Source organism: Plecotus auritus (assembly GCF_963455305.1).
Source record: "Plecotus auritus genome assembly, chromosome: 5".
Taxonomy (NCBI): Eukaryota; Metazoa; Chordata; class Mammalia; order Chiroptera; family Vespertilionidae; genus Plecotus; species Plecotus auritus.
In genome coordinates, this window is record NC_137776.1 from 134,584,538 (window position 1) to 134,609,768 (window position 25,231).

The 25,231-nt window shown below is 36.3% G+C and overlaps 1 protein-coding gene across 4 annotated transcripts in view; it reads left to right on the forward strand.

Moving 5' to 3' along the window:
* BRD10 (bromodomain containing 10) overlaps positions 1 to 25,231 on the forward strand; it is a 107,963-nt gene that overhangs the window by 76,919 nt on the left and 5,813 nt on the right. For 2 of the 4 annotated variants that reach the window (XM_080670551.1, XM_080670549.1), the window contains 3 exons: positions 990 to 1,079; positions 15,347 to 15,462; positions 24,131 to 24,318. The exons of 1 other annotated variant lie outside the window; for it this stretch is intronic. In XM_080670551.1, the coding sequence (XP_080526677.1) occupies positions 990 to 1,079; positions 15,347 to 15,462; positions 24,131 to 24,318 (394 nt within the window). The remainder of the gene's footprint in view (positions 1 to 989; positions 1,080 to 15,346; positions 15,463 to 24,130; positions 24,319 to 25,231) is intronic. One more of the 4 variants, XM_080670550.1, reaches the window with a different exon arrangement.

Genomic DNA, 25,231 nt, shown 5'->3' on the forward strand with positions numbered 1-25,231 from the left:
TATTCTTACACATAAATTAATGAATCAAACAAACAAGGGCTGATAAATCAATGAATTAATAGCTTTATAAGTATAGTATATTTTTAAAATTATCACATAGTATAAACATTACAGCAAGACTTTCATTAATCTAAAACTTTTCCTCTGTAGGTGGTTGTAGTTTTGTTTTAAAATATGAGCTTAAATTATTTTAGGAAAAATGTTAAGTGTATTAAACTAATTGGAAAAACTCAGAATAATTTTACAAGAACTAAAATGTAGTTACTAATATTTTTGTTGCTGACACTTTACAGTTTAAAACTTTAGTAATTAAGTCAAACTAGTTTGATTATTAATAATTAAAAACCAATTATTTTGGCCATTTTTTAATATTACCAAGTGAAATAAAATGAGCCACACAATTATGAAAGGAAATGTGTGGAGATGGTCTTACTAAAAGACTACTAAGATCATATTAAGAATATGTACTTAATTTCATTTATATCTTTGAATATATCACATGTAGTTAAAGTCCTTTATTAGCAATCCCAACACCAATAATACAGCTTGTTTAATTGTGTAGTTAGCAAACCAAAGCAAAGGTATGACAATTCTCCAGGGGTGCATTTATTCACCTACTAGGAGACTGCCTGGTGAAGTATTTCTTAAAAGGTGATTCAGTAACCTGTGAAATCTAGGGTGAGTTTCCAGATCTTTGTCATTCTGGGCTGAAAGTTAGGAATGTTAAAGTTACCTGTATTTTAAAGCAAACTGAGGGATAGGGAAGAGAGGTGAAAACACCAATGTTGAAATTTCAGCTATTTTTATACTAAGCCTGAAGTTCATACATCATAAAAAATATCTTTTAAAATATAAATTGCGGAGCTTTCTTTGGTTTTAGCTATTACAAATAATTGTGAATTCAGTGTGTGTTGAAACAACTTCTGTTACCACATTTTGGGTGTTTTATATTATGTGTTATCAAGCTGTGTTTTTGTGTTTTATTTTAGCTTATTTGCACTAATCTTGATGAACTCAGGGACTTAATCACAAAAATCGAGAATGAACTCAAAGATCTGGAAAACAGTAGAAAAAAATCGGTAGGTGTTGATCCAAAAGTTCTATCTATTATTGTCAGCATAAAAATTTATTCCTTCTTTTTTCTAAAGCCTTTTTTATCTTGTTCTCCTGGATGACATAAAAATTTGCAATGAACAATAGAAACATTGTTTCTTTTATTTCTCCTGTGTGGTCTGCTTTTTATTTTTAATAGATAAAAATTGTGCCAGTGCAAGTAAATTAATTTTGTTTGCCTGGTTTATATCAGGTATAATTTTAGATATTTCCCAATATACTGGTTGGTCGTTGTCTGACTGGTAGTTTTTTGGGTAATGCTTACCTTGCAAATATTCTTAATAATTATGTGCTTTCTATGGAAGTTTATTGCTTAGTAACAAAATTTTAATTAGCTGTGACATAAATAACAGATGTAAATTGTTTAATCTTGCCCCAGATGTTTTTGATACATGCCTAAAAATGTCTTAAGAATCTTTGCCAGCTAAAGGTCTTTTTTTAACTTTCACTATATATTCTAAATTCATACTTATTTCATATTGTTCTTGAGAATAGAGTAGAGGGGCATTATATTTATTCACTCAATACTTGGTAAAACACTCAATTATTTTTTTAATCAGTACTACCTATTTAACTGGCATTTATAGTTTGGTTATTTCACAAATTTGAAAATCAGTCATCATTTTTAAAAATCCCTTTGTTTTATCCCTTAGGAATGTCATGAAGCCATTTTTAGGTCTTTGCTCAGAACCTGTTAATCTAGAATTATGTATAAAATAAAGTTATGATACAGCAAGCTTTATATCAACAGATTTATAGTAGTCATTTTATATTCTGTTTAGAAAAGACATATTGGTAACACTCTGAAGGGAGGAGACTGAAGTATCATAAAATTACAGCCTTTCAAAGTTATTTTTAATACAGAAGTGAAACAGCTTTAAGCATATCAGAAGTCCCTCATGTGATACCCCTGAGAATATCGCTATAATCTAACAGATAGAATAATGTTCATAATGGTAATCATCAATTAACAAGAAAATATTATGTTCAATGTATAATCTGAGAATGCAAAAAAGTATGTTATAAAAATATTTCATTAAAAATTATTTATACCTTTATTAGAATATTTATTTTCATATATACACACATACACTTTTGGTATACGGACATTCTCTTGATATGGAACACCAAATGTTGTTTTAATACTTACTTCTGTGATATATTTCACAAACAACATTTATATTAGACTTTTCTCCTCAGCCAAAGTTTTCAAAAATATATTTGATGTTTTATGCTCATAAAGGACTGATGTTCTGTAATAAGAAGAAGTAATATTTTAATCAGGGTGTTAAAGTTTTTTTGCAGAAGCTGTTTATTTTTAGTGCATACTTTCGTGTTTATTATTTTCTATACTTTATGACTCCAAACAGAATTTTGTTAAATTAATTTGCTAATTGGTTTTTATGCTTTAGTAAAACATAACATCTTAATTTGTTCCCATATTATAAATTAGGGTTTTGTTTTTAAGCATAATTGATTTATGTACTTACTTATATCATGTATTGTAAGAGAAAAGACTTCTGTACACATCCTAGAGTTTCTCTATTTAAAGCCATCTACCTCACTTCCATGTGGTATTGTGAGGTATAAGCATATTGCCTTCCTTCACAGGAACAAGTAGAAGAGTGAAAAAAAACCACACCTATAAATTACAGATACTTAGCACTCTAGTCCTTGGGGACATGTAGGGTTTAATTGATTAGATTTCATGTCTCTAAATTTTTAGCTTGTCCATGACTCCTAGTATTTGCATATCAGTTTTAAAATATGATTTCTGCTCTTCAAGAAATAGAAGTTCTTGGAATTGTACTTAGTGGGGATAATCTTATTGAGATTACCAATGTATAGGCTGCCTAAAAGGTTTTCATGGCCAGCTTATCCCAACCACTTAAATGGCCACATAGCATTCTAAAGGAAATACACAGTAAAAGTTTGCATCTCAGTATCATTCCTTTTTTTTTTTTTTTTTTTTACAAAAGCTAATACTGAGTGTGATAAATATTAGTTGTAGGAATTAACTTTATTGAATGTTTATGTTAATATTGAATACCAGTTAATTTGTCTGGTCTGGTATCATTTGGAATACAGTATTCCACATAATTGAATTTTCTGCATAACTGAAATTCATCATTCAATGGAAAATTTCCTGCCTCCTTGTACTGTGTTGAACACAATTTAACCCTTTCTTGATTACTGAAGTATCATTATGAATATCCATAATTGTACTGATACCCTAAAAATCTGTTAATATCAGTAACTGAACATACACCAAAAGGCCTGTATGCTATGTATTATGAAGGTTTTTGTTTGTTTGTATTTTTGCTTTTGTTCTGTCTCTTCATTGTCAGTCTGTAATTTCTTGTGTGTGTCCATGTACTTGCCCTGCCTCATATATACTGTGGATTACACAAGTAACCACATTTATTGGAAGTGGGTTCATGGTAAGGACCTGAGGGACTTTTTTAATAATGAAATGCCTGAACTTGGTGATGGTAATAACCATTTTAACCGATGCTTTGCCTCGAGAGCTTCCTTCACTATTGCCAGATAAATAAAATATTAATGTTGGTCTTCATAAGAGGATATCACTGCCAAAACTAAAATAATATTTAGAGTCAAAACAACTTATTATCATAAACTTTTCTATTTACAGTAATGGCTCCAATAACAAAGAGGGTATATTCTATATAAACATTCAGTTGTCATAAAGGCCATTACTAAAGGTAGAAATTATATATGTGAGAGAGGATTTAAAATGGATTCATATAAACACTTGGCTGTTTTAGGGAGCTTCTCTGCAGGGCCTTTTCAGATACTTTTTTCTACCAAAGCAACAAGGAAGAATTATCCCATTTCCTCATCCTTGCTTAACATTCCATTAAAAAAAACTTTTTTCCTTGGCTGGCTAGCATAGTTGATTAGAGCATCATCCCAATATCCAAGGTTGTGGGTTTTATCCTGGTCAGGGCTCATAAAACAATCAACCAATGAATGCATAAATAAGTGGAACAACAAATGGATATTTCTCCCTCTTTCTCTCTCTCCCTCTCTCCCTCTCTCTCTTTCTCTCTCTTCCCCCCCCCCCTTCCTCTCTGTCTAAAATTATTTTTTAAATAATTTTTTAAAATACTCACCCAAGGATATATTCTGTTGATTTTTAGAGAGAGAGGAACATTGATATGAGAGGGAAACATTGATCACTTGCATCCTGTATATAACCTGACCAAAGATCAAACCTGTAACCTTTTGGTGTGTGGGACAATGCTCCAACCAACTGAGCCACTTGGCCAGGGCAATAAAATTTTATATATATATATATATATATATATATATATATATATTGCCATATATAATTTTTTGCTATTTGCCATTGAGCTACTCATTGTATTGGAAGATATACAGTCTTTTAAAATCTAGATTGAGCACTCATTCTTGCAAGACAACTAGTTCTATTTATGGTTAATAATGTGAGGAGAGAAAAATGCTTTAAATTTCTTGAGTTTGCTCTAGTTCACTTGATCCCATACTTCATTTAGGAGCTTTTTCAAAAAAAGGCTCAACATCCTAGAGAGATGCTATACTTAATTACCAGAGATTCATTTAAAGTCAAACAACTGGTTGAGGTAGAGGTATGTAGTTGGACAAAGTCCTTTAATTTTTTTCTTTCTCATTATTATTTAGATCATAGGATTCTTTAGTGAGCTAAAGAAAATCATAACATTTTATTATTTTTGCAGTTTTAGTCTTGAGATATAATTTGCATTTTCCTTAATTATATGGAAAATAACATTTTTCTATCTAGGAAGTTTATTAGTTTTCCAGAAAGATAGAATAAAGGTATTAATAAATTTGTCTGATCCTATTGTATTTTAAATTTATTCAACATTATTGCTTTCTAAGTAATCAAAATTGGAAAGATTTTGCCAAGCTTATACAGAAGTAGTTATATTTCTGGGTGTTTCATGTGACCCTTTTTTTCTCATATTGGCTTTATTTCCTTTTTTAAAAAAAATATATTGATTTCAGAGAGTAAGAGAGAGATAGAAACATCAATGATGAGAGGGAAACATTGATTGGCTGCCTCCTGCACATTGGACTGAGCCCGCAACCCAGACATGTGCCCTTGACTGGAATCAAACCCGGGATCCTTGGGTCCCAGGCCAACGATGTATCCACTGAGCCAAACTGGCTAGGGCATTGGCTTTATTTCCTTACTAGAGGCCCTGTGCACGAAATTCATGCATGGGAGGGTTCCCTCAGCCCAGCCTGCACCCTCTCCAATCGGGGACCCCTTGGGGGATGTCCGACTGCTAAGCCAGCAGTCGGACATCCCTCTCGCAATCTGGGACCGCTGGGTCCTAATCGCTCACCTGCCTGCCTGCCTGATTGCCCCTAACCACTCTGCCTGCCTGCCTGATCACCCCTAACTGCCTTTGCCTGCCTGATTGCCCCTAATCAGTTCTACCTGCCTGCCTGGTCACCCCTAACTGCTCCCCTGCCATCCTGATTGCCCCCAACTGCCCTCACCTGCCAGCCTGGTAACCCCCAACTGCCCTTCCCTGCTGGCCTGATCTTGCCCCCAGTGGCCCTCCCATGCTGGCCTGATCGCCCCCAACTGCCCTCCCCTGCCGGCCTGTTTGCCCCTAACTGCATCTGCCTCGGCCCCCACCACTATGGCTTTGTCCAGAAGGAAGTCGGACGTCTGGAAGATTGCCGGTCATCCTGGTCTAATTAGCATATTACCCTTTTATTAGTATAGATAGATTATATAGGATAGGATTGCTTAAAGGGGGGGGGAGCCTTTTTCAGCAGGAGGAGATGCTCTTGGCAGACAAAAATACATAATCCCTATATCTGGACTGATAGCCATATGCATTATACTGCCAAATGGGTCATTAAAAAATTGAACCGATTTCTTATACCTTACACCAAACAGCTGTTGCCTTTAAAACCCCTCCTCAGCCCCACCTTAGGTTCTGCCTTCACAGTTCACCCAGATTAGGTTCTGATTGGTTGGTTTCTATGCCAGTCAGCATCTCCAGGCCTCTCTCCAGACCTCTCTCCGGGCCTGATCTGCAGCCACTGCAGCAGCAGCAAGGTTGTTAGGCCTCTGGCCCGGCCCCAGGTTGGAGGCTAACGACCTCGCCATGCCCGCCTCACCCTGCCCACCCCCCAACACCACCACCCCGCCCGCCTGCCAGCTGCCAGCCTTGCTGTGATAGGAGCCTGTGGGCTGTGGGGGAGGGACCGAGAGGTGCTCCATGCACTTCCTGGTGACCGGTAGTCTGTCTGGTCATTTAGGTCATGATGGCCCCTGGCCTTTTATAATGTAGATGTTTTATGTCATAGTTTATATTTTCAAAGAGGTTTCCATCTTTTTTAATAAGCAAATATCTGTATAAAAATTGGGTATAAGGGGAAATGAACATTTGGCAAAAAAAAATTCTTATTTATAAGAAAAGAAACCTTGTCTGGATTATGACAAATGATGGAATGCTAGTCTTATCAAATAGATAAACTAAAATTAAAATATAAGAGCACATCTTTTCTAATACACCTTTTAGCAATTAAGCACTTTGCACTGAGCAGAATTTAATATTTCTAAATATCATAATCAGAATATAAAAAAGCTATAAAATTGTCTATGCTCTTTAATCCTGTAGTCCTATTTGGGATTTAACATTTATTATCCCCATTTCACCCTTACCCACCCCCCAAAAAAGTAATTTACACAATGGTGTGTTCCACAGACTACCTCTAATATTGGAAATTTGGAAAAAGCTCGTATGTCCAACAGTAGGAAGATGACTAACCAAACAGTAATATTAACATAGTGGTATATCATATAGCTAGTAAAATAAAATATTTGTAGATCATTGTTACTACATGGAAATATTTGTGAAATGTTAAATTTTTAAAAACATACAAAATAATGTGTGTAATGGTTACAACATATAAAAAGATGTTAAAAGGAATTAGGAATTTCAAGTAATGAATGAAATTTTTATATGTTCTTAAGATCATTTAAATTCATAATACAATAATACTTCTCCTGCCTAATCAAAGTCTATACATTAGCTAGATAATATTTTGGTGTCATAGAGTTCTTCATAAGCCAGTGGTTATCAAATCAGGGATAATTTTGCACCCCCACTACCCAACCCCCGAGACTTTTTGGTTGTCATAGTTGAAGATGTGGTACTGGCACTTAATGGATAGAGGCCAGTGATACTGCTAAAAATATGCTACATTTTAATGATCCTATAATGCACATGATAGCCCTCCCCCCCATGACAAAGAATTATCTGGTCTCAAATGTTAGTTGTGTGGCCATTGTAAAACCCTGGCGGTAAGTCCGTATTTGCTAAGGGCTCTATCCTCTAATTTTGTCTGCTGCTGCCAATTTATTATGTTGATATTTTGAAAATTATGTAAAAATTAATAAAATCATATATCCCATAATTGAGAGTATTTTATTGCATCATTTACTCCTAATTCAGGCCCGTATTTGATAGAACTTGTCACTATCAGTGTTAACATTTACCCTTTATGATTCCATCAGATAATTTTAAAATATTCTTTTTTTCCCACTTAAAAATGTTTTTATTAAGATATAGTTGAAAAAATTTTTAAAAAGATATAATTGACATTAACATTGTAAATTTGAGGTGTGCAGTGTGTTGATTTGATACATTTATATATTGCAAAATGTTTAGCTTCAGATCCATCTCAGCTGTCTTCACTCTATTATGATTTATGGCCTCCCTTAAGTTTGTTCACCATACACCTTTTACCTTCCTTAGGAAATGAAGAAGTTACAGATAACATGCTTATATATTTTCTTTATTCATTTTTAGAAATATGATGTAATATAGTTTTAAAAGTGAAGCACAGATAAATGGAAAAATAAAGTCAAATTATGCATAAAATTTCACTTATATGAATTTATATGGACCCAAAAAAACCTATGGTAAAAGTTTAATATAAGGCAAAGAAGTTATTATACATTTATCTTATTTTCTAACACCTATAACAAATTTTACTCTATTATAGTGAAAGGTTCTGGGACTATTTCCTCCTCCTTTCCATTTCATATCCCATTTGCCCTCAGTGAGGCATCAAATCAAAATTATCTTTATAGTTAGATGTTTAGAGTACAAATCTATTTTACTAGAGTGTGTAATGAACTTTAGGTATATTCAGAGTTTTGAATATGCCCTAATTAATTTTATTTAATGGCTTTAGTTGTATATATGGTTGCAATAATCTCTGAATTGTCCTTAAGATTAGTATTAAGTTTTGACAATTGAGTCATTATCTGTATTGTTCTTTTATTCTAGATCTTCTGGTAAACTATTTAATGGTTAACAAAACTGAAAACTCTCTCACCTGTGGGGGGATTACTTTGTCTTTAAATAGTCATATTTAAAGCTTTTTTAAAAATTAAAGTGACCTTTTGGAAAACTTGCAACAGATAAGTTTCTTTACTTAGTTACAGATTCCAGTCTTATTCATTAGGAAAATACTAGAGGCCCAGTGCACGACACGGGTAGGGTCCCAAGCGGCTGCTGGCTGCCAGCCAGGGCCTCCTTTCGTTCCATGCTGCCCCCTGATGGTCAGTACACATCTAACTCCTTTTGGTCGAACTTCTGCCCGTGGGGACAATTTGCATATTAGCCTTTTATTATATAGGATTTCCTCAACATCTTTTGTGTCCTATGCATACTACCTGGAACTTGGTAGGATCTAGAGATTGAAATTAAGTTCTTGTCCTCAAGGAAATCACTTACAGAGCTTAAGATTCTATCCCCAACCCCTGGGGATAAATTATTAACTTTAATCAAGGGTTGGACTAGCTCCAGTTTTTTTAAATAAAAGATTGAATCTTTTATTTTCAAGCTGTGTGTATTCAGAAGTCACCATGCACTTGCTCACTTTCATTAATTGCATGTTTATATGTTACTTGAGAATAGTGTGGAAATACACATAACATGAACTTTGTGAAGAATCAAATGTTAACTGACATGTTCAAAATAATAGTAAGAAAATAAAGCTAGATGACAGGAAATGTGAACCAGAACAATACATGACTGGTAAGTCTACTCTGCCCAACTAAGAAGGATTTGAACCCTTATTAATAGTGTTCACTATTTCGACTTACTGCAATTTGGCATAGTTTGAATCCCATCAGGGAAACTTTCATAAAAAGAATATTTGAAACCCTCTTTTTCTTCCAAAGTAAGTTCTAATTACAAGGGAAAAGGGTTGTTGGGTATTTTTACACTAGGCAGAGAATTAATGCTATATATTTTCAGAATGGAGTGAGCTTCAAGCAAGGGTTAAACTAGGTAATATATCCTTCTATAGTTAGAGCTTTATAATAGTGTGGCTTTTATAATATGCCTTAAATGCTTTTGAATTACATATCTCACACGCTTATTCAAATTTGAATAACATTTTAAATACCAAATTTTTTCAAAGCCCCAAGTAAATTTATGTTATCTTCTATTTAGTAGTTATTTTGCCACCTTTCAATGACCAGAGTTCTAAACAATTGAATTTAAATCCTGGAGGTGCTTACGGCCAAAACTATGAGCTTCATCCATCTGGTAATATTAGATTCCCTTTTCCAGTAATTAATAGTAACTGTCTCACTAAGAATGTGATATGTCATCCAGTTTTTCTTCTACAAATCCAAATAACACCGAAACTTGCAATTTTATTGTTGATGTAGTTGCTGTCTTCCTGCTTTCTAGTTAAATGCTAATTTAGAAATATAATGGAAATTGCACATATGCTGTTCAGTATGGGATTTCTTTAAAATCAAGTACAAATGTTTTCCGTCTCTATTAAATTAGTCATAGATGAAAATGTGTAAGAGTACCTCAAGAGAAAATACTAGCATGTGATAGCTCATATTAGAACTTCTGGCAATGTTAAAATATTTTTTAACTTTTTCAATATTATGTGCAAACATTTCACTATACTGCCAAATTAGCACTGTTTCAGGGGTCTTTATCAAGATAAATGTGATGTTTTACCCCCAAAACTGTGAATATGCAAGAATATATGAATATGGTGGTATTTTCTCTAGGTAGGCAATACGAAAATAAGTAAATACTTATTACCTTTTCATGTAATGTTACTTGGACTAGGAGAATGCCAAGTGATTAGTTTATTAAAATACTTAATTACAGTTAATTTGATTTGTGCTATTACTACACATCTGAATTTAAAATATTTGCAACCGTCCTTTGGATATTGCTAGTGATTTTAAATGAGACATCTTTGTGTATGAGTCCATTTGGCTTTTCTGAAGTTGTTTGCATTTTATTTGAAAAGTATGATATATTATTATTTAAACAAGTTACTTTCACCTAAATTTAACATTCAAACCACCTAAATTTATTAAAATGTGCAAAATATGTCCATGGTGGTGAGACAGTTGATAAATCTGGAATTTGTTTTCCTCTTTTTCTTCCTTTTAGGTGTCTAATGTCCCCAACATCAGTAGATTGCCAACTCCCTCTCTTTGCAACCCCGCAGCCAGCACTGTGCTGGTGCTGTCATGCCCATTTCAGATTACTGCAGCAGAATGGAGTTGTTCTTTAGTTGTAAGGTAAGTTTCCCTTCCCACTCATTTCACACACATAGACTCAGCTTTTCATTTTACAGTATTGTGCAGTTTTGTGAATTTTTTTAAGTTTCTTTTTCCATATGGTTCCTTAGGTTATTAATGTGTCACATTCAAAAACTTACAAAACTGCATAATATAATAAAGGACTTACCTTGTGACCATAGACCAACTCCTTTTTTGTAGTAATTCCTATGAGGTTAGAAAACCTCCACTGTTTGACATTTGGGACATCTTATGGAAAGGGAGCTGGCAATCTGCAGCTGCTGTGGACATTGGATGAGAAAGTATTGAAAGGTAAACTTCAAATTTAATCCATATTGTATGCCTTTGGTTTCATGGTTTATGCTTGAAATTCATACTGTATTCTATGTTAAACTTTATAATACGTTCATTTAAAAAATTATTTCCTCTTTTTTTAAAGTGATTTTTCAGTAGATGTTTGAATTATTAAATCCACAGAACACATTGAGATTATCTTAGAAAATATTTTTTACCCCTGAAAATAGAATTCTAATTTTGAGAACAATTTATTTATCCTCATTTATATGCCTGTTTATAAAGAAAAGTCAGGGCTAAATTTATATACATAAAGCTTATTAAATATATTTTATTAGAGAAACAGTTATAGCTCTGTTCCACAAATGACCTTTTATTAATCCTTCTACCTACCATCTTTATCTTTGATTCTATATTGATTAGTGGTGACAAAGATTGTAAGAGTCTTCTAATTTTTATTATATCCATATTCTATCTTACGTGTTTGAAAATAGGGGAACTTGCTGTTTTCCTTATTTTTTAATTCACTTTTAAACTTTAGTTCACTGTAATTTTAAGTACTGTTGTAATTAAACAATATATTTGATATTTTAATTTTTGCATTACAGAGATACCTACCTGTAAATACAGGTACTTACAACAAGATAGTCTCTTTCTTCTTTAGGAATTGCCTTTGTATAGGCCAAGAAAGATAGCATTATATTATCTGCATTTGCAAATCAAGTTGATCAGTCAGCAAAGCTATTGCCTCTGTTTAGTTAATGACCTGACTTAAAGTTCTGGCAATATTTGTTTGATTTTAATATTAGACCCAAGTTAAGGTAAATTTTTACCATCTCTGACTAACTTAAAATTTTGTAACTTTTCTTCTCCTTACATTAGTCCCATTGTATACTGTGACACTCTGAGATCATCTCTTATTAGAAAGGGACATATTATTTTAATTTCATTTGGTTTTATTGACCAAAGATGATAAATGAAATAAGCCGTGTGAGTTTCTCTTTTACTACCAAGTAGTTAAAGTACCTTACCTCAAATACCAATCCCAGCGCAGTGATTCTGAACTTTTTAAAACCTGTGTCCCCTTTTAATCAACCTAAAAACTATGGACACCCATACTCCATGGCAGGGTATAGGAATGCCCTTCGTCAAGGTCATATTGTATTGTTTGTATCTTATAGTCAAAACATTTTATCAGTCTTTCTATAATTTGTGTTATGTAAGTAATAAACTTTTTGTTTGCTTCCCAAATACAGAATGGTTAAATACACATTTTCAAATGTAAATAAAATATCATTCCATCACTATCCCAATTTGGGAATATGCAATATAAAAAAAGGAAAGAAAGCAAAATATGTATATAAAGTTAGAAGGCCATAGACATTCCCAAACAGGTCAGTGGGTAAGACAGAATTGTACTGAAGTTAGAAATCTATTTTCTGATTAATATTTACTGACTCCTTCCCTGTGTACATCAGCTAGTTCAGAAGTTTATTTCTGGGCATTGGATTAATTAAAATTTAATAAACCAAAAGAAAACCAAAAGATGAAATCTTCCTAATATTTTAAAAATTCTCTTCTACAAAAATTAATGTTGCAATTTAGTAGAGACACAAACACAGATGACAAATGTTTTGCAATAACGACATCCAGTTGCACAGTCTTCTCTTCTTGTGCCTCACCTAGTTCTAAGGTCCCATAATACTGGTAGTCTTTATGCATTCCCCATCCCATCACCATCACACTAATCCAGATAGCAGCCATACTACTCAAATTAATTCTGATCTGCCATTCTGCCCCATCTGACCCCCAGTTAAAAGGAATTCAGCATGCTTGGTATTCCCTGGCCTCTTCACACTTTTCCAATTAATTATACCACAAAGAGTATATTCTCTCCACCTTCATTCCTCATTTCTCTTTTCTTTCTGCTGTCTTTAACTTAGGAAAAGTTTACTTCTACTCTCACCATTTTATTTTTGAGCCAAATGATAGTTAAATAGAAAAATAACATTGTTGACATGCCCTGTTAAAGGGAAAAGTCTCCACCTTGCTATTTTTCTTTTTTTTTTAATTTTCTTTTTTTTTTTTTTTTTTAATAAAGACCTATCTCATTCTTCAAAGGATTTAGGGCAGCTGTCATTTGCCTTTTTTACCTTCCTCAGTTAGCTTTCCCTAGATGAAAGTTTTTTTCTGGTCAGTTTTATTGTTTATAATTTAACTATAGGCCCAGTGCACAAATTCGTGCACGGGTGGGGTCCAGCCGGCCCTGCCCCAGTCAGGGCGGATCGGAGCTGGGCCTGTTGGGAGGAGGAGATGACGGGAGGTTGGCCAGCCGGCCTGTCCCGATTGAGGCCCAATCAGGGCTGGGCTGGCTGGGGGAAAGGGCCCTGGGCAATTGGCTGGCAGGCCCCACCCCCGATTGGGGTTGGGGTGCCAATCAGGGGCCAGTGGCCTGGGTGAGGGGCTATGGGTGGTTGGCCAGCTGACCCTGCCCCTGATGGGGTGGGGGCGATCAGGGGTGGGGCCAGATAGGGGAGGGGCTGCGGGTCGATCAGGGTGGTGGGGGCCCATCGGGGGCATGGCCAGCTGGGGGGAGGGGCTGCAGGAGGTTGGCTGGCCAGTCCTGGCCCCTATTGGTGTGGGGGGTGTGATCAGGGGCGGGCCAGCTGGGGGGAGGGGCTGCTGGCCTATCGTGGTGGGGTGGGGCTGGCCAAGGGGAAGGGAAGGGGCGTTTGTCTGGAGGCCCGTTCTTGATCAGGGTGGGAGAGTCCAATCAGGGGCAGGCCAGCAGGAGGGAGGGCCCTCGAGGTTGGCCGTCCGGCCCCACCCCCTGATCGGGCCCATTTGCTGGCCACAGTGGGTGTCATAGCGACTGGTTCTTACGGTCGTTATGGTCGTTGTGGTCATTACAGTCGCTAGCTTTTTATATAAATAGTTTGTTTTCATGAGTTAGAATAAGCACTTCATACTATTTCATAACATTCCTTTGGGGGGGAACTTTTGAGGTATAAATTGTTAACTTGGAAGTATTTGACAAGAGGGAAGATATGTCTACATTAGCATATTATGAAATAAATTTATTTTTTTGAAAATTTTTTCACAATGCTATGATTTATCATGCCACTAAGAAGACACAAGAATGAGTGAGCCTATTTATGTGCATGTGCACATAAAATCCCACATCTTCCTATTTTAATAAAGAATTCCCCTTTCGAGATTAAAAAAAAACACCTCAGTGGTAAAAATGTAGTTATTTATTATTTTTATGTACATAAACATTCTATTGGTGTAAAATACAAAAATGTTTGAGAGTAGAACTGTGCACTTAATCTCTCAGGTTTATATGTGACTAAAATTTCCATGACTGAAATCTTGAAGGTTTTAGATACATATACAATTGGGAAATTTATGCACAGATTTAGAATACATTTTGCTTTAGGGAGTGGTAATTTTTCTGCCTTAATGTTCTACAAACGTGCAATTGGCTCAACAGTTGCTATGGGATGAAATCTAATTCTTCACATCTAAATATGATCCATAACATACATAGTAGTGTGTATTTTGTTATTTTAAAAAATAAAACAAGTGGGCTATATGGTATGTGAATTACATCTCAAAGCCATTACCCTCCACCACCCCCGTTCCCCAATAAAAGAAAAGAAAATACAATCTGTTATATAACAGTAAATGATGATGGTGGCGGTGGTGATGTTGATAGGTGTACACTAACATTGTGGAGAATAGGGTATAAGCTACCTAGAGATATAACTTGAATAATTCTATGGGTACTACTAAAACATATCTTTATTAGAGGTTTTTATAACCTATGTCAGATTGAAATTATATGTTACAGTTTTTAAGAGATAGTGATGTAATTTTAAGAACTTGAACTTCAGCATCAGGCAGATGCAGGGTCACCTTATAGGACTTTAAATCATTTATCATTTGTTAAGTGAGACTAAAGTGCACATACCTCAGAAGAGTTTTCATACAGCTAGAGTGCGTATGCGTTGTCATGCTCACTCCATCCGTCCCCTCTTCCCATTCCCCCCATGTATGAATGAAATGCTTTTGAGTAATGCTTATTAGCAAGTGGAGGAGGTGTCAGTAATTATTAACTCAGTGTATCATTGCAGTATTGAAATTGATGACAGTGTGTCAAATAAGGTTTATTACAGGATACGTCCTCCTTTCTGCAATCTTCTAGAAGAGATACTTATTTCATGGATATTGGTGTTTTGGTTTTTACTCAGAAAATAAGGGTTGACATTCATTTTTAGATTAAATCTAAGGGATTTACTTTTAAAATTGTGTTTTTAGGGCAAATGGTATCATCGGAGGCAAGCTGTAAAAGAATTGCATAGTACATTGATACGTCTTTTAAATGAACTGCTGCCATGGGAACCAAAATTAATGAAAGCTTTTCAAAGAAACAGGTAATTGAAGCTTTATAATTTGTTTTACTTACTTTAGGGCTCTTAATTTAGGATTTATGAGAAGATGTCCTGGAATATTTAGTAGTTTTCTGTTGATTTATAATTTAGCAGCTATTTTGAGTGCCTCCTATGTACAAGAGACCTCCCAAGCCCTGAAAAAAATAATGTTAATAAAACCCTTTCTCTGTGCCTTACATTCTTTTTCTTTATTGCGGTAAAATGCACAAAATTTACCATCCATCTTAACCAGGTTTAAGTGTGCAGTTCAATGATTTAAATACATTCATAATGTTTTGTTACTGTTATCCATCCATCTCAAGAACTGAAACTCTATACCTGTTAACTCCGCATTTTCCCTGCTCCCTAGCCCCTGGTAACCACCATTCTATATTTTGTCTCTATAATTTTGACTGCTATAAGTCCTTATATAATATACAATATTTGTCTTTTTTTGACTTGCTTATAGAATAATGTTCTCAAGGTTCATTCATGTTGCAGCACATGTTAGAATTTTCATCCTTTTTAAGGCTGAATAATATTCCGTTGTATGCATTTATTACATTTTCTTTAATGGACACTTAGGTAACAATTTTCATGTTTTTAGCTATTACGAATAATATTGTTATGCATATAGGTATACAAATATCTGCTTTTAATTCTTTGTGTACATATCCCGAGGTGGGATTGCCAGATCATATGGTAATTCTACTTTCAATATTTTGAGGAATCACCATATTGTTTTCCACAATGACTGTACAATTTTACATTCCCTACAAACTGTGTACAATGGTTCCATTTTCTTACCAACATCTGTTATTTTCTATTTTTTTATAGTAGCTATCTTAATGAGTATGAAGTGGGTGGTATATTGTAGTTTTGACTTGCATTTTTCTAATTAGTGATATTGAATATCTTTTTATGTGCTTATTGGCCATTTGTGCATCTTTGGAGAAATGTTTATTTAAGTTTTTTGGCAATTATAGAGTCAGTACTAGAGGCCCGGTGCACAAAATTCATGCATGGGGCGGTCCCCTCAGTCTAGCCTGCACCCTCTACAATCCGGGACCCCTTGGGGGATGTCTGAATGCCGGTTTAGGCCCGATCCCTGGGACATCCCTCTCACAATCCTGGACTGCTGGCTCCTAATCGCTCACCTGCCTCCCTGCCTGGTCACCCCTAACTGCCCCCCCGCTGCCAGCCAGGTCGCCCACAACTGTCCCCTCCCTGCTGGCCTGTTTGCTCCTAACTGCCCCCACTGCCGGCCTGGTCACCCCTTACTGCCCCCCGTGCCAGCCTGGTCACTCCCAACTGCCCCCCCCTGCTGGCCTGGTCACCCCCAACTGCCCCCTCCCGCTGGCCTTGTCGCCCCTCACTGCCCCCCCTGCCAGCCTAATTGTCCCCATTTGCCCCCCCCCCCCCTGCCGGCCTGGTTGCCCCTAACTTCTCCCTCCCCCCCGCTGGCCTGGTCGCCTCTTATTGCCCTCCTGCCAACCTGGCCACCCCCAACTACCCCCCTCTGCTGGCCTGGTCGCCCCCCTGCCGGCCTGGTTGCCCCACATAGCCTGCTGTTCAGTCGTTTGGTCACCCCTCACTAACCCCTCTGCTGGCCTGGTCGCCCCATGCAGCTTGCTGTTCAGTTATTTGGTCTTCCCTCACTAACTCCCTTGCCAGCTTGGTCGCCCCACACAGCCTGCTTGTTCAGTAGTTTGGTCGGCCCTCACTAACCCCCCTGCCAAATTGGTCATAGGCAGCCATCTTCTGAGAGGGTTAATTTGCATATTACCTCTTTATTATGTGGGATTATATAGGATGTTTGTTTTTTTGTTGCTGAGTTTGAGGAATTCTATATATATTCTGGCTATTAATTCTTTATTGGATAATAAGTTTTATTAATATGTTCTCCCATTCTTGGGCTACCATTTTACTTTGTCGATAGTTCCTTTAATGCACAAAACTTTTTAATTTTCATTAAGTCCAATTTGTCTTTTTGTTGTTGTTACCTGTATCTGTAGAGTTATGTTATAGCCAAGAAATCATTGCCAAATCCAGTGTCATGAAGCTTTTGCTCTGTGTTTCTATTAAGAGACATTTAGGTCTTTGATCCATTTTGAGTAAACTTTTATATGGGATGCTGGGAAAATGTCTAGCTTCATTTTTGTTTGTGAGTATCCACTTTTCCCAGCACCAGTCATTGAAAATATTGTTCTTTCCTCATTGAATGGTCTTGGCACCCTTGTAAAAAACTATGTGACCATATAATAAAAGGGTTTATTTCTCAATGCTATTCTATTCCATTGGCCTATATGTCTGTATTTATGCCAGTACTACACTGTTTTGATTACTGTACCTTTGTAGTAAATTTTGAAATCAGAAAGTGTGACTACTCCAGCTTTGGTGGGGGTTTTTTGTTTGTTTTGGCTGGGTAGGGGGTCCAAGATTGTTTTGGTTATTTGGGGTCCCTTGAGATTCCATATGAATTTTAAGATGGGTTTTTCTATTTCTGCAACAAACACTATTGGGATTTTGGTAGGGGTTGCGTGGAATCTGTAAATTATTTTGGGTAGTATTGGCATCTTTATTTTTTTTTTAATTTTTTAAAATTGATTTCAGAGAGGAAGGGAGAGGTAGAGAGAGATAGAAACATCAATGATGACAGAGAATCATTGATTGGCTGCCTGTTGCATGCTCCCTACTGGGGATCGAGCTTGCAACCTGGGCATGTGCCCTTGACCAGAATCGAACCTGGGACCCTTCAGTCCGCAGGCCAATGCTCTGTCCACTAAGCCAAACCAGCTAGGGCTTGGCATCTTTAAATATTAAGTCTTCCCACTACAAAGAAAGAAAATTATAGGCCAATATCTCTGATGGGCATAGATGAAAAAATGTTCAATAAAATATTAGCAATCTGAATTCAGTAATACATTAAAAAGGTCATACACTATGATCAAGTGGGATTTCTTCCTGGGATGCAAGGTTGATAAAATATTCACAGAAGAATTAACGTGATATACCAGATAAACAAAATGAAGGATAAAAAGTATATGTTCAGCCCAGCCAACGTGGCTCAGTGGATGAGCATCGACCTATGAACCAGGAGGTCACGGTTCGATTCCTGGTCAGGGCACATTCCCAGGTTGCTGGTTGGATCCCCAGTAGGGGGTGTGCAAGAGGCAGCCAATCAATGATTCACTCTCATCATTGATATTTCTATCTCTCCCTCTCCCTTCCTCTCTGAAATCAATAAAAATATATTTAAAATAAACAAAAAAAATTACAGCATGGTCTGTAAGATGGTAAGATCCCCATTAAAAAAAAAACATTATATGATCATATCAATAGATGCTGAAAAAGCATTTTAGAAGATCCAGTACTGATCCTATATAATAAAAGGGTAATATGCAAATTGTCCCTTCAACCAGAGTTCGACCAGGGGGCGGGGCCAGCCCGCCAACTGCCGAGGGTCTCTCGCTTCGGCTGGCCCCACTCCTGACCGACCCCACACTCACTGATCGGGGGCAGGGCTGGCCGGACCCCACCTGTGCACGAATTGGTGCACCGGGCCTGTAGTTTATGAAAAAATTTCTCAGCACAGTGAGAATAGAGGGAACATTCCTCAACATAATACAGGCCATATATGACAAAAACCTACAGCCAACATCATACTTAATGGGGGGAAACTAAAAGTGTTTTCCTTAATATCAGGAACAAGACACTTACACTACTCTTATTCAGAATAGTACTGGAAGTTCTAGCTACAGCATTCAGACAAGAAGTAGAAATAAAAGGCATCCAAATTGGAAAGGAAGAAGAAAAACTGTTGTTATATACAGAAGGCATGATACTGTAGATAGAGAACCCCAAAGATTTCACTAAAAAACTACTAGAACTGATAAATGAATTCAGTGAAGTAGTAGGATACAAAATAAATATTCAGAAATCAACTGCATTTTAATACACCAATAATGAACTAGCAGAAAGGGGAACTAAGAAAACGATCCCATTTATAATTGCATTAAAAAATATGTAGGAAAATTTTTAATCAAGGAGGTAAAAGACCTATACTCAGAAAATTATAAGACAGTGAAGCACAAAATTGAATGGAAGCATATACTGTGCTCATGGATGGGGAGAATTAACATCATTAAAATGTCCATACTACTTAAAGTAATCTGTAGATTCATTGCAGTTCCTATTGAAATACTTATAGCGTATTTCACAGAATTAAAACAAGTAATCCAAAAATTTTTATTTTGTGTGTGTGTGTGATTTTTACACTGCTGAGCCGTGTCCAGCCCTAAAAGCGTGGTTTCCATCTTTCCTTCTGAGTCTCACCTCCTGCATCTCTTTGATGCACTAAAAATGCTCTCAGTGGATCAATGAAGAGGTCCAGCCCCCAGGCATAGAGCTATGACAGAAAATCAATGTGCGGTGTGGACAGTTGAGGAGAACCTTAATGTCTTAAACAAGTCCGCACTCCTCAGTTCCCCAATGCCAGTGGTGGAGACAGCTAGGGGGGGTCATACCTGCTAATGGGCACATTCTTTTTTAGTGTCTGGAGGTTTAGCAAAACCAGCAGATGAAAACTACAGTCAACATCATAATTAGAAAACATGTAGATTCACAGATGATTCTGACACTTTTTCCCCTCCTGTCCCTATGGTGAGTCTATTTTAAAAATACTGAACTCAGCACTTTGCTTAAATCATACTGAGACCTAATGTGCATTTTAATTTCTCTCTAAAAGCAACACTTAGCGACTTTTACTTGCTGACATCATCTGGTACCAAGAACAGTGAGAGTAATCCAAAAATTTATGTGGAACCACAGAAGACCCTGAATAGCCACAGCAATCTTAAGAAAGAAGAATAAAAGTGGATGTTATTACACTACCTGATATAAAACTATGCTATAATAATCAAAACAGCATGGTACTGGCATAAAAACAGTCATATAGATCAATGGAACAGAATAGAGAGCTGAGAAATAAACCCAGGCCTATTATGGTTAGTAAATATAGGGTGTCCCAAAAAATGTATACACACATTTTGAAAAATTATAAAGCCAATGTTTATTAAAATACATTTCATTTTCAAAATTGAGCTATCAGCTGTTAAAGTGTGTATACATTTTGAGGGGACACCCTGTATTTGACAAAGGAGGCAAGAACATACAATGGGATAAAGACAGTCTATTGACCAGGGGTCCTCAAACTTTTTAAACAGGGGGCCAGTTCACTGTCCCTCAGACCGTAGGAGGGCCGGACTATAGTTTTAAAAAAAAACTAGAAACAAATTCCTATGCGCACTGCGGGCCCGGGACGAGTCGGCTGCTAAGCAGCACAGGCAGCGGCACCCGGCGGGCCGGATAAATGTCCTCGGCGGGCCACATGTGGCCCGCAGGCCTTGGTTTGAGGACCCCTGGAAGGGTGTTGGGAAAATTGGAAAAATAAATGCCAAAAAAAATGAAATGAGACCACCTTTTACACCATATATAAAAATAAACTCAAAATGGATTAAAGACTTAAATATAAGACTGGAAATCATAAAACTCCTAGAAGAAAACATAGGCAGTAAAATCTCTGACATTTCTCTTGGCAATATTTTTTCTGATAAATCTTCTCATGCAAGGGAAACAAAAGAAAAATAAACAAATGGAACTACATGTATTGCACAGCAAAGGAAACCATCAACAAAACAAAAGGACAACCTACTAAATGAAAGGTATTCACCAGTATACATCTAATAATGGGTTAATATTTAAAATTTATAAAGAACTCATACAACTCAACACACACACAAAGAAGATAAAACAATCCAATTTAAAAATGGGCAACCCTGGCCAACATGATTCAGTGGTTAGTGTCGGCCTGTATACGGAAGGGTCACGGGTTCAATTTTAGTCAAGGACACATGTACCTAGGTTGCAGGTTCCCATCCCCGGCCCCGGTCAGGGCACATGCAGGAGGCAGCCAGTCGATGTGTCTCTCTCACATTGATGTTTTTCTCTCTCTCCCTCCTCCCTCCCACTTCCCCCTCCTTTTCATTCTCTGAAAATCAATGGAAAAAATATCCTCAGGTGAGAATTAAAAAAAAAAAGTATTAAAAATGGGCAAAGTGGGCCCTGGCTGGGTGGCTCAGTTGGTTGGAACATCGTCCCATAAACCAAAAGGTTGCAGGTTCCATTCCTGGTCAGGGAACATACCTAGGTTCCAGGATGCATACCTCCTGATCAGGGTGCATTCAGGAGGCAACCAATCAGTGTTTCTCTCTTCACAGTGATATTTCTCTCTCTCTCTCCCTCCCTCCCTTCCTATCTCTCTAAAATCAATAAAAACATATCCTTGGGTGAGGATTAAAAAAATAATTATTAAAGTACCAATTGCAACAGTATGGATGTACCTAGAAGGTACTATGCTAAGTGAAATAAGTCAGAGAAGGACAAATACCATATGATTTCACATATTTGTGGAATCTAAAGAACAAAATAAATAGAAATAGACTTATAGATAGAGATCAAATTGATGGTCACCAGAGGCGAGGGTGTTGGGGGTCTGGGTGAAAAGGTGAAGGGTCTAAGAAGTACAAATTGGTAATCACAAAATAGTCATGGGAATGTAAAGTACAGCATAAGGAATCTATGTATATGAAAGCCTAAGTGACCATTACAACTGGTTGCTGTGATGCACACTGACCACAAGGGGGCAGATGCTCAATGCAGGAGCTGCCCCCTGGTGGTCAATGTGCTCCCACAGCAGGAGCACTGCTCAGCCAGAAGCCGGGCTCACGGCTGGTGAGTGCAGCTGCGGCGGCGGGAGCTTCTCCCACCTCTGTGGCATTTCTACCAAGCTGCAGACACAGCAGGGCCGGGATGAGCAGGAGTGGCGAGGCGCCAGCCCTGGCTAAGGCTCCTCCCTGGCTGCTTGCCACTTCACGCACTGCTACATCTCCCAAGAGGTCCCAGATTGCGAGAGGGCACAGGCCAGGCTGAGGGACCCACTGATGCACGAATGTGTGCACTGGGCCTCTAGTATAGTGAATAATATTGCAGTAACTATCTATGGTGCCAGATGAGTACTTAAGATATTGGGAGGACCACTTTGTAAAGTATGATTGTCTTAACCATTATTACTGTATAGCTGAAACTAATACTGTACAAAATAATATCGAATGTAAACTGTAATTGAAAAAAATTTAAAAATATATTATCTTCCAATACATGAATATGGTATGTTTCTATATACCTATGTCTTCTTTTAATTTCCTTCCCCAATGTTTTTTTAGTTTTCATTGTATAAGTCTTTCACATTCTTGATTAATTCCTAAGTATTTTAATTTCCTTTTCACTTTGATCATTGTCAGTCCATAAAAATACAATTGATTCTTGTGTATTGACTTAATATCTTCCTACTTTGCTGAATTTATTAGTTCTAGCAATATTTTTTAGCCCTTAGTGTTTTTTTACATATAATATCATCTGTGAACAGAGATCATTTTACTTCTTCCTTTCTAACTTGAATGCCTTTGTTTCTTTTTCTTGCCTAATTGCTCTGGCTAGAATATCTAGTACTATGTTGAATAGAAGTAGCAAAAGCAAGCATCCTGGTTCCTGTGCTTAGAGAAAAAGCTTTCAGTCTTTTACCATTGAGTATGATGTTGGCTGTGGGTTTTTCATGTATGGTGTTTTTTTTTTTAATGTTGAAGTAGTTTCCTTCTGTTTCTCATTTGTTGGGTGTTTTTATTATGAAAGGATGTTGACTTTTGTCAAATGCTTTTTCTGCAATAATTGAGATGATTATGCAGTTTCTTTTCTTCAGTCTGTTAATGTGGTGTATTACATTAACCAGTTTTTGTATGTTGAACCATCATTGCATTTCAGGAATAAATCCCATTTGGTCATGATGTATAATTCTTCCAATATGCTGCTGAATTTGATTTGCTTGTCTTTTGTTGAGAATTTTTGCATTAATGTTTATAAGAGATAGCAGTCTGTAGTTTTCTTTTCCTGTAGTGTCTTTACCAGGATTTGGCATCAGGATAATGCTGGGTTCAAACAATGAGTTAAGAAATGTTTTATCCTTTTGAGATTTTTGGAAAAGTTTGGAAAGGATTGATATTAGTTCTTCTTAGATGTTTGGTAAACTTCACCAGTGAAGTAGTCAGGTCTGGGGCTTTTCTTTGTCAAAAGACTTTTTTTGTTATTGATATGATCTCCTTATTAGTTATAGATTTAGTCATATTTTCTATTTCTTCATGATTTAGCTTTGGTAGGTGCTTAATAAAGAATTCTTTCTAGTAGACCCAAAGGTTTAGAAATAATTACTCTCAGGATTAAATGGTGGAATTTTTTGTTTGTTTGTTAATCTCTCTAGATAGGTACTGTTTCTTAGAATTTCTTGATTAACTTTTTAATGACCTTTTAAAATATTATAATTAGTCATTTTAAGACTATCTAAAATCAGTATTCTTAGAAAGAATTATCTTTTTCTCTATCAGCAGCGTTTAGAAAGACAAATAGGTAGAATGTTCAAACACTTTATTTTGAAGTTGCAGATATAATCTTTTCAATTTCTTATGCTATACCCTGGGTTTTGTCTTCTTAAACAATAATCATTGGAAAGACTGAACTAAACATGGGTATTTTTTTTGTTATGTTGGGCATTATATTTCAGGAGCCGCCTAAAGAAAGACTATGATGATTTCAGAAGACAGCCTGATCATGATAAATTTACTAGAGAACTATGGACTACTGAAGAAGGTGAAGGAGATCCTGGAAAGGAATCTCCTAAAGTTGAAATCAGTAAGTCTATAGACTCAACAGAACCTCTAGATATCCTGGAGAAAGATCACTTTGATTCAGGTAGGCATTAAAAAAAACTATGCATTACACCTCTGTAATTCAGTCCCCATTGTTACTTTCAGAATATGGCTAATTATTATCATGGAATTATAATAAATCAAAGACTGTTACTTCAGTACTAATCAAAGAAATCATAAGTTTAATAAAAAAAACACTTTTTTCTTTTAAATCAACACTAAAAGCTCAGAGAAGTTTTAGTATATTATGTGGAGATAAAATATCATCTGGTTGATGACATGTATTGATTGGGGAAATCTGATGTTTTGAAGGTGTACTATGTCCTTAATAAAAGTTTCTTTGAAGTTACTACATTTCTGGGAGTTTCTGGAATCAATGCTTGACTCCAAACTATATGTGTGCCTCTGCTCATTACAGACCACACAGCCTTGATCTGCACTTCCTTTGAAATAGGTTCAGCCTCTTTTTATCACTGTGTTTGAAGCACTGTTTCTGATGTTTACTTTAAATGGGAACTTGGAAAGTCCTTAATACTGTGAAGATTATTTTTTAATAAGGAATGACCAAGATTGATGGCCTAATGATACCTGAGTGGACACACTATTCTTATATGAAGGCTGGATTAGATTATCTGTAATTCATTTCAACTCATTAGATTATATTATTATATAAATCTAATTAAATGACTTTCTTTAGTTATATGAGGGTTAGTATGAAAATTTGTGGTTAGAAATGAATTAACCTGTTGTATTTTATGTCTTTAGTAAATTGAAAAAGAGTAAGTTCTTATCAACCCAGTTTGACCTGACATGAGCATAAATTTTTTACTATAGGGATAATTAAACACCAGTAAAAGCTGGACACTTTTCATCCTTTAGCAGGGGTCCTCAAACTTTTTAAACAGGGGCCAGTTCACTGTCCCTCAGACCGTTGGAGGGCCTGACTATAGTTTTAA